The 17,077-nt window shown below is 53.0% G+C and overlaps 1 protein-coding gene across 1 annotated transcript; it reads right to left on the reverse strand.

Annotated features, from left to right (window-relative positions):
• Positions 1-8,006: 8,006 nt before the first annotated feature.
• CAMK2N2 (calcium/calmodulin dependent protein kinase II inhibitor 2) lies at positions 8,007-10,956 on the reverse strand. Its single transcript, XM_075938113.2, has 2 exons — positions 10,555-10,956; positions 8,007-9,846 (listed from the first exon to the last, which is right to left on the reverse strand). Exons 1-2 carry the CDS (start codon positions 10,721-10,723, stop codon positions 9,776-9,778), a joined length of 240 nt encoding a protein of 79 aa, XP_075794228.1. The 5' UTR covers positions 10,724-10,956; the 3' UTR covers positions 8,007-9,775.
• Positions 10,957-17,077: the final 6,121 nt, after the last annotated feature.

A 17,077-nucleotide genomic window follows, 5' to 3' on the forward strand; every position in this document is an offset into this window, starting at 1 on the left:
CCCTTGAATTGTTGGATTAGAACATTTTACACGTTATTTTACTGTACAGGTGGCCAGAAAGCATGGGGGGGGGGGGGACGGCAAGGAAGGGGAGGGGCTGGTTCTACCAGGCACAGTCACAGACAGATGGGACATGACAGCCTACTGCCTCGGTGTCACACGTGGGTCGCTGGAGTGGAGCCGGCTCCTGGGCTGGAAGAAGCCAGGGGACTGAAGTCAGTGGGGCTGGGCCTGGGAGTCCGGATTCATGGTCGTGTGGTCCAGCCGGCTGCCTCTTTGCGGGGGTGGGGGATGTTCTGTCCTGTGTGGCTTCTGTTCTGGGCTTCATCCCGGGTGTGGAGAACCTGGCCCTTTCCCTGCGCGGGGAGGGAATTCGCCCTCCTTGGCTGGTCAGCCTGGGCCTCTCAGCGCTTTGCATGGGCCCCTTTCTCCAGCGCGGGGACCTTCCCTTTCCACCGTGCCAATTGCTGGCTTCCCCACCCCTTCCCAAGGCTGCACTGCTCTTGAGGCGGGCATGTGCTGCCCCATGCTGCAGTCGCACAGGGGTGGCTCCCAGTATATCGGCAGGTGGTAACACCGTCAGCATTTGCTTTCCAGTGGGATGCTCCTGCTGGGCCCTACAGCATCCTCAGCACAACTGGGTAGGCAAGGCTAAGAACACCCCCACCCCCTGTCCAATCCTGTGTGTATGCCCCGGCCTTCTCATTACCCTTTTCCCCATGGCGCGGCAGCACCATTGTGCAGTGCATATGGTCGTTTCGGTTTCCCTCAGCGCACCAGCCCTTTCTACAGTGATGGGGGTGCTCCCACAAACAGCCCCCCAATGTTAAAGCGGACCTGACCTCCCCCCCCTTTGCTCAGTCCCAGGATCTCCCCAGAGAGCCCCCTCCTGCCACCTTAGCTTGCTGTGGAGTCGGCTTTCTTCACCCTTGTGTTGCTCTCCCTCGGCTGATAGGGGCTGGCCAAGGAGACCTGTTGCCTTTGGCCCGATCTGCACAGCAGAATCACTTGCCACATGTATGTGGGAGCTTGTAAATGTCAGCGCTCTCCTTGTTAGTCATCGGGCTGGTCCCTGGCGCGCACACCTTTTCCGCTCCTTTGCGATGCTGCAGCCTCTGAGTTGGAGCTGCCGCACCAGATTGGCTCCGAGTGCCTCTCCGCCCACATGTGTCTGAGAAAAACTATTATGTTTCCCAGTGTTTATATTAGCTCTGCATAAAATTTGTGTGCATGAAATCTTTAATGTTGCTCCTGACCTAGATATCGCTGTGTGCAGAGAATGGGTGGAAAAGGCTCTTCACTTTTCAGCTGCCACTTTGGGAGTGGAGGAAGTTAATTAGGTGATTCTCTCCCATGTGGTCTGGCAGGTTTGTGGAATGGGCAGGGTCACAGGGCGAGCCAGGGAGAAGGTTCGGGGGGAACGGACCATTTTTCTTGGTGGCCCCCAATTTGCTCTTGCAAGTTGAACGGGGGTAATTTGGGGATCTCGGTGCAGTTCCAAGGGAAGGGCTGTCTCCATAGAGAACTCCCATGAGGCTAATAGTCTAGTGTACAGTGTCCTCAGCTGTATCCTCAGTGAACCCTAGGACTCAGTGAGTACCCTAGCTCTCTCAGAAGAGTATGAGGAAGCTTAGGGTCATGGGCTTGTGCCTCATGCTGGGTGCAATCCTTTATTGTTACTAGGCATGTAAAGGATTAACCCGTTAAGCGGTAAGCATACCCCTTGCTAGCATGCTTACCTGGGTCACTGCTTAACCCACAGGGGGCTGCTCTGGGGCTGCCCCAGCTTAGCTGAGCCAATTGCACCATGGGCGGGAGCAGGCCCCCGCTTCGGTTAACTGGTTAAACCAGTATTTCTTAAACTTTTTAAGACTGAGGAACACCAAACAATGATTTTTTTTAATGAAGAACACCAAGGATTTTTTTTTTGTTGAGACAAAAAAAAAAAAAAAAGGCGCCTGCCCCTTTATGGGTGGCCATTTTGAACTCTGTTCTCTGCGGCTAAATGCTTTGTTTAACTGTTTAACCACCGAACCAGGATTTTACATCCCCAACAGGGTAAACATGAAATGTTCTGGCCTGTGTTATGTGGAAGGTCAGACTAGAGCCGTGGTGGCCAACCAGTTCTGAAGCAGTAGCCACTATAGTGGACTAGCCACACACCACCGGCCAAATAGCCACATGTGGCTAGTGGCTAGCCTGTTGGACACCATGGCTGTGTCCAGACTCAGGGTTTTTTTCGAAAAAAGTAGCCTTTTTTCGAAAAAACTTCCCCTGCGTCCAGACTCAAGCCGCGTTCTTTCGAAATTAATTCGAAAGAACGCGGCTTTTCTTTCGATGGCGGTAAACCTCATTTCACGAGGAAGAACGCCTTCTTTCGAAAGTTTCTCTTTCGAAAGAAGGCGTTCTTCAATGTAAATAGGGCTTCTTCAAAAGAGAGCATCCAGACTCACTGGATGCTTTCTTTCGAAAAAGCAAGCCGCTTTTTCGAAATTTCTCCATGCAGTCTAGACGCTCTCTTTCGAAAGAGGCTCTTTCGAAAGATGCTTTCGAAAGAGCCTCTTTCGAAAGAAGCCTGCAGTCTAGACATAGCCCATGGGACGAGGGCATTTTAATGGTCCTTTCTAGCCTTCAGCTCTATGAGCCATTCAGCGCCAGCTGCCCTCTAGCACTGGGAGCCCCATGTCCAAGCACAGGAGTGAAGCAATGCGGGTAAATTTACACTGATGCAGCCTCTGTTGTTTGTATTTTGGTAGCATCAGCAGGTCCCGATCTGGGCTCGGGGGCCCTTTGTGCTTGGTGCTGTACGTACATGAGGACGAGCCCCTGCCCCAGTGAGCTAGTCCGTGGGCAAATCCAGAGCGTGATCCAAGCGGGACTGTGTCCCAGCACTAAGTGCATTGCAAAAGCAAAAATAAGAGCGTTGAAGAAAGCAATTCAAGAGGCTTTCACTGATTCGACAGAATGGTCCCTCTGCATTCCCGGGGGAACGAGGGCGAAGACAGACAGAGGAGCTGGCACTACACCTCCTTGGGCTCCAGCATTTGGCAAATGTCCCTGTTCCTGCCACCACCTGGCCCTCCCACTGCCGGGTGTTGCTGCCGCTGATCTGTGTTCTGGCTCTTCGGGAGGGATCTGTGGGTGGGTGGGAACTAGAGTAACACTGAATGTGTCGGGCGAGAGAACGCAGGCTGCGGAGAACAGGCCAAAATAGCAACTTGTGAAATCGCGAATAGCACCTGAGCCCGCCCAAACTCTGAGTTTCTGCTGGCTGGGACGCCTGCCTCTCCGGCACACCTGTGCTCCAGAACTCCTCTGCAGCATGGGGGGCCAGCCAGCCCCAGCGGGGCGGTGGGCCTGGCGGTGCAAGTGCAGATGCATATTCTGGCTGCTTCCTTCAGGCAAGAGCAGGGCTCAGGGACGGCTTTGCCCTTCTTTGGAGCTGCCACTTGTCACCAGAGGCCTATATCCCCATGCAAGGAATCAGAACTACTGCCGGGGAGTCAGAACTACATGGCCAGCTGGGCAGGCGACGTCCAAAGGGCCAGCTGTTGAGTGAGAACAGGCCCTTTGCAGATAGACCTGTGAACTGGAGCCTACTGGTGGGAGATACAGCTAGGTGCCTGCCGTGTCACATGCCTGGACATGATGCTGGTGCCAGCATCCTGCTCACCATGGTCCCACCAGCTCAGCCAGCCGAGGGGTGCGGTACCCACACCACTAAATGGTCATCAAGCCATACTCACCAGACAGGTGATGGCATTTACATGGCACTCGGTGCTGGAATGAAGAAGAGACCGTTTCTAGCCTCACAGGGGGACAAGAAGCCACATACTTGGGCCTTGCCAGGCTATACTCAGCTCAGCGATAGGGCTAGCTGGAGAAACAACCCCAGGATGTGGTAAAACAGGGATCCGCACAGTGCCATGCCATCCCCAGACCCAGGTGCAGCATCTTCCTGGCCTATTCCATCTCGGCACAGCTGCAATCCAATAGAAACTTTTTTCCCCAGTGTGCCATTTGGGCACTGGCCCTTTAAATTTAGCAGCAGCACCTCACAACTGCAGCCCTGAAGTAGCCATGTTGTGCCTGGCAGCTGCTGGCGGCCTTCCTGGGAGGGGAGACCCTGGTTTGTTTCCTCCTTTTTGATGTGAGGCGGGAGGCAGGTTTCTATGACATGACTCCTGGGGAAGAGAGTCTTGTGTGCAGCATGGGTCCCGCAGGATCTGGGAAAGTGCCCTGGGGGATGCTTTCGGCATAGATTTGGCAGGGGTGGTGGTGGGGACTGGGTTTACAGGTGGCCTGATCAGACATGCCCATTTGCACAGTGACTTAATCCCAAACTTGGTCACTTTGCCAGACTGTGGTCTGGTCCTTGCGTTAGTCTGATGTGACCATGGACTGTGCTTTAAGCCCCTCTGCCCACCCCACCCCCATAGCTAAAAGGTCACTGTGGGGACAGAGAGGAGACACAGGAAAGGGGACTGTCGGCGGGTGCCGGAGCCTGGGGCAGGATGGGCGTTGGAAGGTGGGGGGTTGGCCTTCTCCCCTTGCCTTTGGCTTGTGATGGGGCGGGGAGAGGTTGGGTCTTCTCTCAGGAAGGCAGGTGAGTGCCCCATTTATTGCAGTCAGCTTCCCCTTCACAGCTCTGGGCAGTCTCTAGAGGGGAGTCTCTTCATCCTGCTAGCCCAGCGTTTGAGTTGAGCCCAGCCTCACGGTCAGCTCCAGCACCATGAGACAGCCTGGCTGGACAGCCCATGGAAACAGCCGGAGGTCTGAGCCAAGTCAATAGCATCGATCAACACCCCTCTGTGGCATGGCAACCCCTGACAAATCAGCTGCACAGTACGGCTCTGGTTCCTTCTCCCGGGTACTGCTCTGGGCTGTGCCATGTTTACACAGGCATTCCTGGGGTGACTGCTATCAGATTGCACTGGAGCACAGAGGAGCTACCTCCTCCCCTTGCCGTAATCCTCTTGGGACTGGGCTTTGCTGCTTTGCCAGACCAGCTGGGCTGAGTCAGAACAGTCTTGTGGCTGTACTAGTTCTTCCTGGCCTGACCTTGGATGGCAGGGGCAGCTCCGTTCCCTTGTCCCACAGGTTCAAATTTGGGAATGGCCACAATCCAGGACCAGTGTTCCTGTGAGCTGGGTGCTTGTGCAGCCACTCGGGAGAGCGCCCCCAGCTGTTTTTTGTTGATATTGGTGGTGCACATTCACATGTGCCCCGGTGCACATAACAAAATGTATTCCACACATGGATGGAAACGATAAAAGGAAACTGCCTGGGACTATGAGAAGAAGCTGATTTTCCAGCAATGCTTTGTGATTACATTGGAGGGCGGAATCGTTTGCAGTGGGGACACCTGAACCATTTGCTGCCTGGTTCTGACTTTCTCATACTGCTGAGGGAGGGCTCCCTCCCCGTGGGAGGCACCTGCCTGGGGCTGAAGCCCACAGCTCCACTGCACAACCACAGAACAGAAGTCCCAAGACCTGACAGATGCACCCGGTGCTTTTACGTCTGTAGATTATTGTCTGCAGCTCGGAGGGCCTGTAGGTTTGGTCACCCCTGATGTCCGCCTTCGTGCCATCGACTATGAGCTTATGCAAAGCACGGCTGGGAGAGATGGAGAGCCAGGGAGAGACCAGAGCACCAGTGCTTTGGGTGCAGGCAAGGGCTTTGCTATTGGCTGTGGTCACCACTTGAGTGCTTTTAGTGGAAACAGCCCATTAGCTTGGGGTGATGCAGTCGGTCAGGACTGGAGTCAGCACATAAGGCCCACTCACAGGGATCTGACCTGACAGCTGGGGCCTTCCCGGGGCTGCATCCACTTTTCGCTGGTGGTGTGAATGTTTCAGGAGCAGTCCCGGCTGAAAGGGCCTGTTTCTGTGCCCTGCTCCGTGCTCCTGTGACCTCTGTAGGCAGGTGGCAGAGACATGCTGGAGTCCCGGGGAGAAGCAGGCACCTGCCAAGCCGAGCCGGTAGTGACCTCTAGAAGGGGATCTGGCTGCTGAATGGAAAACGGGCCCCTGAGAGACTCCAACAGGTGCTAAGAATCCAGCACCTCGGCAGATTCACATCTCCTGATGCTCAGGGGACTCAGACAGGAGTGGTCAGAGAGCTGGGGACAGGTACCAGCAAGGGCAAGAGCTGTAGGCACCCGTGTTCTACCATTGACCCTGTAGCCACAGGATTTCCTTTCCAGCAGAGAGACAGGCACTGGTGCAGCTTCAGAGGCACTTAACTGCAGGGGGCTCAGACCCTGAGACACCCCTTAGGTACAGAGCATTGTGGGAATGGGTGTTTGTTCATATTAGTGCTAATCCATGTGAATACAGCCTGGTCAGACACAGGGTGTGCATGTGGGTGGGTGTTTATCTCATAATGGGTGGGTGTCCCAATGCCGTTAGTGCCGTGTACATGTATGCATGTGGCTCTGTTTGTATGTGGATATGAGTACCTTTGTGTCTCTGTATGTTGAGCATGTATGTATGCAGCTGGGAGCCGGAGTGCCTGCACTTTGCATGTGTGTGTCTGTCAGCCTGCCTGTGTGAAAGGCTGCATGCATGTGGTTCTCTCTGTGTGTGCCAGGGTCTCTGCCACTGTGTTTTTCGAGTGCATTGGGTCGTATCTCTGGTTCAGTGTGTTTTCAGGGTGGCTCATTGCTTGTAGCTGTTGTGTCTGAATTTGATCAGAATTCAGCCTTACTCAGAAAAAACAAGGTTTCTTTAAAAAGCAATCCATGGGAATGACAGTTTAATAATGTAACAGAAGAGAGAGGGAGAGATTGGCCCCAGTGTGTGTGTGGAGGGTGTGTGAGGTGGGGGGGGGAGCTCAGAAAGGTAAACAAACATCTTTTCCTCGGCACTTGAATTGCTGAGTGCATTTCCCAGTGGTGTAAAGGAAATTCCCCAGAAATTCATAGCCTGTGGGAGGCTTTGATCTCCCCTTTTAAGGGGCTTAGGTCAATCTGAAGGGCTTGGGAAAGGGTGCCGGGCTTTTCGTCTTCTGTATTCCACAGGTCAGATTGGCAGAGACTCAGGGGCGGGGGGGGGGGGGGGCTCACTTTCTGTTGCAGTGTAGGGCACAGGTCACTGGGAGGTTTGAACTAGAGTCAACGGGGGATTCTCTATAACCTGGATTCTTTTTAAATCAAGATTTGAGAATGTTGGCAATTCGGACAGAGGTTATGGGACTGTTACAGGCTCAATGCGTGGGGTTCTGTGAACTACAGTGTACAGGAGGTCTAGTCTAGATGAGCATGATGGTCCCTTCTGACTTTAAAGTCGATGAATCTACCCAGGGTTTCTTAGCATGTGGGCCCATCCACAGGGATCTGACTTCACAGCTGGGGCCTTATAGGGACTGCATCCGCTTTTCGCAGGTGGTGTGAATGCTTCAGTAGTGGTCATGGCTGACAGGGCCTGTCTCTGTGGTATGCTTGCCTGACTCTGGAATTGAGATGGAAAGCAACACTGGGTGCCTCTGGGACTAACCTGCTGCTCCAGCTCCCTGCTGCATAGGTCCTCCCTGCCCTTCAGGATAAGGGCAGCTCCTCCGAGAGGCCCCAGTAAAATATTTAACAGCCACAAGCCTCTCAGCAGCCTTATTTCTATTTCTGTCTTCAGCAAAAACTAGGTCACCTGATTCCCTCCCTCCCAGGAAACCTGCACAGACTTGGAGCGTGACCCTCTGGAACCCAGCAGCATCCCTGAATTAGGGGTTTAACACCCTGTTTCCAGAACCCTAAGTAATGCAGCAAGTCAACCCAGAAAGGGAGGTGGCAACTGCAGCAAAAATGTCTGTGACACAGTGTGGTTCTCTGAGGGCTGTGATTTCCTGGAGAATATGATAGAAGCCCTTTAATAATCTCTCAACCATTTCCTCAACAGTCCTAATCCATTGACTATACTGGGAGATTCTCTATTCAGTTCAGTGTGGTTTGGATCAAGTCCCATTACAAACACCTTGCTAGGGAAGAAACCCAGGGCTGACTGCCTCCATTTGGTACATGTATGTATTTATTCATTGAGTTTTGTTCACCAATACAGTGAAAATGGCATTAAAATTTACAATGGGTCATTCTTAGAATGGCATGACTTTTTTTTTGCTTTGTTGTCTTCATAAAATGACACAGTATATTATTGAAAAGATGATAGTTTCTCATGCACATCAGACCAGAATAAGCTTTTTAAAAATTAAATTAAATCAAAGTACAAAATTAAAAACACCAACTCGGAACATCCCCCAAGAAAGAGGCATCAAATAACCAGCGAGTTATCCAAACAACATTCGTAACCAGTGCAATAAGATCTTCTAAAGTCATTATGTTTCTACATGGTCCGTCAACAAAGCCATTGATCACAGTATAAGATTCATAGATACATTTGTTTTGTTTTTTGTTACTGATGCTTTGATGTGTGCAAAACCCTAACCACATTCAAGAAGTCCTGTCCAATACTGATATATAGAATTAAGAGAACCAACCATTTAAATTTCATTCTATACATTTTTTTTCTTTCTTATGGAAAAAATATGAACAATCTTTGATGCAGTATCTCAACATTAGACATTAGCAGATCATTTTAACAAAGATTCGGATATAAAAATACAAATATGAGGAGTTCTGTTAAAAAGAAGCGTGCCATAGTGGGATGACTAGTGGCACCAAGATGTGGCACCAGGACCAGGAAGCTCATGCAAAAAAGATGGAGCAAAAATGTCTCTTGACAGCAAAATGATCACTGTCTTTTATATTATAGTCCATCTGTGTCGGAACCTCTGCCTTCCATTCAGCACTGCTGGCTTTGGATTTGCTTCCGATCTGCTGGTATTTTGCAAACTGGATAGGGATGAGGTGTGGGAATGGATGGATGCATTAGAGCATGGGTGTGGGTCTGAAATACAGAAAGGGATGATCGCATACACAATGAGCCTGCTACAACTAGAGAGGTGTGTGTCTATGTAGGTGTTAGTTACACAGCCACTTGGCGAGAGACGGAGAAAGGTGTAAAGTGCATCGCTACAGGAGCCCTCTTTGAGATGAGAGCGCTAGGCGATCCTAAGGGCTCCGCGCTCTCAGGGGAACAGCACCTTGGCATCGTGGCTTGATGAAAGGGGAGCTGGGGAGACAGGAATAGGAGGGGAGTGGGTGCTGGTCTGGACAGCTCCCTGGGAGGGGTGCTGGAATGGACAGCTCCCGGAGGGCGCTGGAAGTGGTGCTGGAATGGACAGCTCCCGTAGGGCGCTAGGAGTGGTGCTGAAATGAACAGCTCCCGGAGGGCTTGGAAGTGGCGCTGGAATGGACAACTCCCCGGAAAGGCGCCGGACGTGGTGCTGAAATGGACAGCTCCAGAGAGGGCCCTGGAAAGGACGGCTCCCCGGGAGGGCGCTGGAATGGATAGCTCCCTAGCAGCTGGCTCCTCTATTCTGCAGGGTGCTCCAGAAGGGTGGGGGGAGTGAGGGCAGGAGATGGTGCAGAAAAAGACGGGCATCTCCGGGGTGGGCTTCACGCCCTGGAAATCTGGACAGGGATGGGTGGCCAGGTCCCTTTGTCCCTTTGCTCTCGGCTGGATGCTGAGGAGGGTGAGATGGCCCCATCCGCTACCGCCTCGGGCTGGGGTCTGGGTTGGGAGTGGAAGGTGTCGCCAGCAGCCTCATCTCCTTCCTTTGCTTTCCTCGTTGACCACAGTCCAACAAACATGCACGGCCAAAAGTGCTTAAAATCAGTGATCAGAGTCTGCAGCTCAGTGCAGGCGCCTCCTCTGCCGACTTATACCCCAGAAGGCGACTTGTCTGTCATCCCCTTCAGCACCTCGTCTATTCTATCATCTTCGATCACCACTGCAGGGGGACAAGCACACAGTCAGGCTCTTGCCAGGCTAGCTGGCAGATATACCCTCTCGAGGAGCTTGGCTGGGGCTAGCAGGATTTGCCCCCCCCCTCCCCCCGTGCTCTCCCCCCTCCCGCCACAAGCCAACATCTGCTAGAAAAATCCGCTCCCGGAAAATGGCTCCCGGAACGAGCCCTCTGCCTCTCCAGCTCGCAGCCTGGGCGCAGTGAGCTAAGGTGACTCAGAATGACCGCAGGCAGCGGCAGGAGCGGGAGAGGCTGGCGGTGAATGCGGCTGGGGGAGGGGGAAGACCCCCGCGGGGACACTGGAGCCGGATGTCGCGGACAAAGGGGAGCCCTGCGTGGGGAGGAGGGCAGCAGGAGCAGTGCAGCAAGCCAGCCCGGCGCCTAGGAGGTGGGGTACTGGGGCAAAGCCTTTGGGGTCTGGCAGGAGTCGCTCGCTGGCAGGTGCGATGACAGAGCCCGGCCCCCCGAGGGACCCGCTCTGATCCCTCCAGGGGAACGCGTCGGGGGAGGGGGCGCGACCCTCCATCGGGGATTAAGCCGAGTCCGTCTGGATGGGGTGGGGCAGGCGGCAGCTGAGCCCCAGTATTTGCCGAGGGGGGAGCCGTCTCCCTTCCCCTTCCCCGAGTCTGAGCGACCCCTCCCCACTGCGGATCCGGATGGAGAGGCGGCGGGGGTCTCTCAGGGGGCGCTTACCTCTCTTGGCCCTGCCGATCTGCCCCAGCTTGGGGGGCCTCTTGGCCTGGTTGCCCCCGAAGAAGGAGTTGGTGTCCTGCAGCCGGCAGCTGAAGGAGATCTCGCTGACTTCGGAGTCGGTGCCGTAGCGGGCCACCTTCTCCTCGCTGTAGGGGAGAACCTCGGACATGGTGGCAGCTGCGTGGGTCCTGCGGGGTGGCCGGGGAGAGCGATCCGGCGGCGGAGCCGACGTAGGGGTCCGAGCGGGCTGGCGGGCTGGCGAGGGAGTGCGGAGCGCTGCAGCTTGCGGAGCGGTGTGTGCAGAGAGGCTAGGGCAGCCCTACATCATAAAGGAAACCCAGGCGGAAGAATGAAGTCATGCATCCGGGGCTGAGCGCTGAGGGCCCGGCTCTGGCGGGTCCTTCCCCCGCCCCTCCCCCAGCTCCCCCGCCCCTCTCCCTCCCCCTTGCCGCCGCCCCCGGCTGCGCGGCAGAAAGGGAGGAGGGTGACATCAAGAGGCAAGAGCGGAATGACAATGAGATTGCAGCAAAAGCAGAGGGGAGGAGGCCGGGGTCCCTGCCTCCCTGCCTCCCCCCCCGCCCGCGGGCACCCTGCGCACTCTGTGCGCCCCCGGGGCAGCCAGGGCCGGGGGGAGGGGGGAGGCTTCAGCCAGACACACCTGATGGCTCCCTGACTGTCCCCCCTCCGGTGCCCTTTCCTCCCTCCGTGTCCCCCGAGCCTTCCCCCCCCCCGTGTCTCCCTGCCCTTTTCCTACCCCGTGTCCTCCTGCCCTTTCCTCCCCCCCTCTCTGCTCTTTCCTCTCCCTAGGCCTCCCATGGTCCTTTCCTTCCCCCTCCCTCATGCCTTCTCTGGTCCTTTCTCCCCCTACCCCCGTGTGTGTCCCCCACCCTCAGAGCCTCCCATGGGCCTTTCCTGCCCCCCTGGGCCTTTCCTCTCCCCAAGTCTTCCCCAACCCTTTCCTCTCCCCATGTTTCTCCCCCACCCCTGTGCCTCCCCCCCTCATGTCTCCCTATCACCTCTGCCTCCCCCAGCCCTTTACTTCCTTCCTCCGTGTCTCCCCCACTCCTTCGGCTCCCCCATTCCTTTCCTGCCCATATCTGTGTCTCCTCCCACCCTGCTCCCAATGTTGTTTCTCTTCTCCCCCTCCCCCATTGTCCAGTTTTCTCTCCTGACAATAGGGCCCATTTTTTAAAAAATGCCCCTCATATTCCTTTCCATCACCATCTTCCTGACCCCAACCCATCACCCCATGTCCTAGGTACAGCTCCCCCCTGGCCTTCATCTTCCCCAGAAGCCTGTTACTGACACTCTCAAAAGTAACCCCCAGCCATCCTCTTCATCCTTCTAAGGGGCCCTTGGTAGTGGTACTGCTTATGGTGGCTGATTAGCTTCCATTGCCCCTGTTCTTACACTGAGGGGGTGGGGCGAAGCATCAGCTTCTGGCCTGAAACTCTCCCTGCCTGGTTGCTGCTGCAAGGGGTGTGTGTGTGTGTGTGTGTGTGTGTGTGTGTGTGTGTGTGTGCGCGCGCGTGCGCACATGCCTGTGTGCGTGTGCGCCTCCCTCTCTCTGTGGGTTAGTGCTCGTGGTGACTGCTTTGCTGGGGCAGCTTCGGCATCGGTGTAGCTTGTGCTAAGTGTGTGAATGGTCACTAGCCAAACATGGCGTGCTGCTCTTCACCACGCACGTTGCCAAATGCACATGGAGAGGTGTACCTGCCAGCGACTTGGAGGCCTGGCTGGAGGCCAGCGGGGTGCTGATGGGCTCAGTCAAAGAAGGCTGCCTAAAGGAGGTGGCTTATCAAATGCTTTCAGATCATGCAATTTGCAGGATGTGTGTCTGCAATATTACCAGCCCCCTCTCCCCCTACCTCATCTTCTCTGGGCATTGTTGGGGAAGGTGGGTAGAGACTGGATGGGCTAGGGCAGCAGTTCCCAAACATGTTCCCGGCCAGAGCCCCTCTTCACACGTATTGCTTCCCACAGCCCCAGACAACACGGAGATACCACTTAAAAATGGCAGCCTCCATGCAGCATGACCTCCCATGCACTGTACCTGTAAGGTCATGCTGCACGGAGGAGGCCATTTTGAAGAACAAAGTCTCATTCTCCATGTGCCGTGACCTTGCCCGCATGGTGAGCATGCTTGGCCATGCTGTGCAGAGGAGGCCAGTTTGTAAAATGGTGTCCTCCACACCCTTGGGATTGCCACAATGCCACCTGCTGATGCAATGACCTCACTTGGGGGTGTGACCCATAGACTATGGGAAGAAATGGCTAGGCCGAGGGAGGGGAGACACACCGCCTCTCCCCTGGTCTCCAAGATCCCATCTGTGGGCTATTATAACCAGACGTGGCTTCTCCAAAATGTGTCTGTCCTCTGAGGACAACACACCGAGGCGGGTGAATATGCAATGTGCATTCCCTGATGGAAAGATGGTGTGCCTTTGGGAGAAGGGAATATATCCTAGGCTCTCTGGTACCCAGGGGCCAGGGGTAGCTTCATTGAACCCCAGTATGAAACCTGAGGGTCCAGGCTTTTATCCCAGATGGTCCAGGCTTTTATAGTGAGGGGGCATTCAGAGCCTACAGGGCTGGGTTACAAAGCCCTAGGCATAACAGCATGGAAAGCCAGGCTGAGATACTTACATGTATGTAACTCTGTGAGGACAGAGGGAGTCTAGGCGATTGAGGTATAAGATATGGGATGGACTCCAGCAGGGAGAGATTTCCTCCAGGGCAAAAAGCACTCTCCTGGCAGAATGCCAAGGCTCTGGGCCCTAATTAAGTTCCCATGTAAGCCTTTGGCATGAGGTTTAAGTGACTCCTTAGGCCCCGGAGATGGGGTGAGTCCTGTGCTCTGGGTTGAATTTGACCCTTACGGAACTCTGATACAAGCAGATCAAATCTGGGGGTGTGGTGGACAGCAGGATGTGGGCAGGGGAGAGTGCAAGGAATGGGATAACAGACAAGAGCTGGGAAGAGAGCAGCAAATAATTCACCCACCCATAATTTAGCACTTGTGTTGTGTGATAAGAAAACCTAACACACATGGTGTTTCTGCTCCCTGCTAGGGTGGATGAAAGGGCCATGAGCAGGAGAAAGTGAAGCCAAGTGATTCCAAGGTGATGGCAGAGGCGTTTCCTGTGTGAAGAGAACCACATAGGGTGCATCTACACAGCGGGGCTTACCTCCAAATAAGGTATGCAAATTGAGCTGCTTCAATTGTGTCTCTGATTTTGAAATGGGGAGTGTCTATTCAGCACTTATTTCGAAATAGAGCACTCTTCCTCTGACATCCCTTTCTCCTTGTACAATGAGGGTTTCAGGTGTTGGAGTAAGAAGTCCTCCAGCTTGACAGTATTTCAACATTATTTCAAAATAACACTTGTAGATGTACCCATAGAGTTTAAAGGCAGAAGGAGGCCACCAGATCATCTAGTTTGAACACTGGACACTAATCACCCCCCTGTCACCCCTACACCTAGCCCAACTACCACAATTAGACCATCACATGAGGTTTAAATAATGACAGGCCTTTATCTCTGCAAACTCCCTCTTCCTTTGTCATTAACTGTAGGTGTCACATTCAGGAAAGTCCTCTGTTCACATGTCCATGTTGGACATGGATGAAGGAGTATTCCGAGGGCTTTCTCTTTCCCAGGGGCTCACGGCTCTTCCATGCTATGCAAAGGATCTATACATGCAGCACAACTATAGGCAAAGAAGCAGAGCTAGAGTAAATCAAGGGTGAAGCTGATCTGCATTCAGACAGCTGAGTGCACAGGACAATTGAGAGTACAGGACCTTGCCTTTGTCCTAAAGGCATGATTTAGAGTGACGCTCTTGGAACTGAGGGTAACGCTGAGGCCTGCATTTATATCATTTACCTTTCTATAGCAGGTAAGATGCATCTTGGGCAGGCCAACCTACAGAGTCCGTCTAATTGGTGAGGGGCACTGAATACAAGGCTCAAACAGCCTCAAGTGGATTGGCTGATGCTGCAGTCTTCAGAGCCCTTTGCACACTTCTTGGTCTCCTATCACTGGCTATAGTCATTATATTCACGACCTTCTGTTTGCTGATGACTGTGCATTGCTGGCTCATTCAGTGAAGGCTGCACAGGAGCTTTTTGATCACTTTGTTACTTCTGCTCACCATTTTGGATGCACAGTGAGCCTCAAGAAGACAGAAGTTATGCCTCAGCCTGTCTGGAAAGAGCCCGGCACTCCAGTGAACACTGCTGCTGGTATAGTCCTTAAGGCTGTTGACAAGTTCTGCTACTGGGAAGTGTACTGTCCTCTAGAATAAACTTGGATCATAATGTATCTACTTGACTAGCCAAAGCCAACACGGCCTTTGGAAAATTGACCAAACATCTATGGAATGACCATGGTGTCAAACGCCATACCAAGATAGTGCTTTATCAGGCAGATGTCCTGCTGTATGGCTCAGAGTCATGGACAATATATCATCACCATGGTTTGAAGCTCGATCAGTTCTATATGTGTTGTTTGAGGAAGATTGCCCATGTGAACTGGTGGGACAAAATTCTTAATACAGGGGTTCTTAAACTGTGCGGTGTGATAGGCATGAAAGCAATGCTTATGAACAAACAGTTTCACTGGACTGGTCATGTTATGAAGATAGATGATACATCGATACCAAAGATTGTCTTTTACGGCCAGCTTGTTCATGGAAAGCAATCTATTGGTGGTCAGTATAAGCACTATAAAGACATCTTAAAGGCCAATATGAAGTCATGAGGCGTATCTCCCAATGATCTGGAAACTCTAGTTCAGGACAGATTGTCCTGGTGACAAATCAGTGTACAGGCTCTTAATTGCTTTGAGAGTCAGCGTATCCAGGCATTGCAGTAAAAGTGTAGGATCCTAAAAGAACATACCACGCCTACAGTTGGCGGCTTTTTATGTGATATCTGTAATTGACTCTGCCGATCAAGGATTGGTTTAGTCGCTCACCAACAGCGTCAGAAGATGAGATCTGTCGATCGATGGCTCAATCCAAGAATAGTCATTATACCATTGGGAAGATTTTCTGATTTCTTTCCATCGCTTGCCAAAGTCCCAGCTAAACAGACAGGACGGCCCTGACCGTTGCAATGCCAACATGCTGACTTGGAAGGGAAATGGTGCCTGCACTGGTAACAAGAGGCATCCAGAGGATGGGATAAACTTAGGTGTATTTTTGAACCACCCCAGAGCACTTTTCCATCCTCTTTTCACCACACCAGTGTGTAAGCCAGTCACAACTGGCACAACACATTTCTGTTTGCTTTTCTGAGTCAACGTGCAAGGAGCAGGCACGGGGCTGTGTGTGTGACTCTGGTTGTGTGTTTTTGCACAGGTTGGGTGTCTATGTAGCCAATCTTTGTAAAGTGCCTTGGGCTCTTGGGGCGATGGGTGCTTTGGCTGAATGGATCAATTAGGAATTATTATTGCACTGGTAATCAGGATTTCATTCTTCTGTGTTTGTTTATATTACAGTGATACAGTCAGGATCAGGGCCCTACCAACCCAGGGGAGGCTGCGGTCTCTCCCATGAAGAATTTACAATGTAACTGAAGCTCAGCCACAGGAAAAGTGCGACAAGCAGGATGGAGGCCAGGCATCAGTGATAAGATCGCATGGGCACATGTTATTGTTACAGCAGCTCTGAACTGGCTGAATAAGCCTCACGTGGGCGTTCACAATGCTGCAGGAGCCCCTGAAAAAGTAGGCAGCAGTCCGTTGCCCATGCTGAGATATGTCCTGCTTTCCGAGCCCACAAGGGCTAATGCAGCAGCACATGTACATCTACATAGGGACACGGTGGCACATGCAGCCCTATGCAAGCCCCTGCATGGGCACACAGACATGCACGGAGGCTCATCAGTTCATACACATGTGTGGGGCTGTGTTCCTTACCAGCTGGGTGCTCCTGTGGCCACTCAGGAGAGATTCAATTGCTGCCCAGCTAGTCAGCAGAGTGCCCACAGCAATTTTTGTTTATGCTTGTGGTGCACATCCGCACATGCCTCAGTGCACATAACATTTATTCTGCACGTGGATGGAAAAAAATCTGCACATGTATGAAAAAGATTAGAGGGAACATTGGGGTGGGGCAGGAGCAGCTGGTGGGCGTGGGGCTAGTTTGTGGGGATAAGAGGAGAGAGTGAGAGTTATAGAACTAAGGACCAGCCAGTTGGCTAATGAGGGGTCCCATCCCTATAGGAAGAGACCAGATCAGACCAATGGTCCATCTCATCCAATATCTGCTCTCTGGCAGTGCTTAGCCCCAGATGCTTTGGAGGAAGGTCTGAAAAAGCTAGGGCTTAGTTATGCTCTAGCCTGCCCATAGGCTGTCCTCCCATCACTCTGTCTTGTTTATATCCCCACACAGGAGGGTGGATATCACTTTTTAAAAAAACATCCTGGCAAAGGGTCTCATTTTCTATTAAAAGGTCTGAGCCACTTTTGCCTGGTACTAAGCTCTTGGCCTCAATGAGACCCAATGGCGGAGTGTT

Source organism: Pelodiscus sinensis, chromosome 10 (assembly GCF_052426305.1).
Source record: "Pelodiscus sinensis isolate ZL-2025 chromosome 10, ASM5242630v1, whole genome shotgun sequence".
Lineage (NCBI taxonomy): Eukaryota > Metazoa > Chordata > Testudines > Trionychidae > Pelodiscus > Pelodiscus sinensis.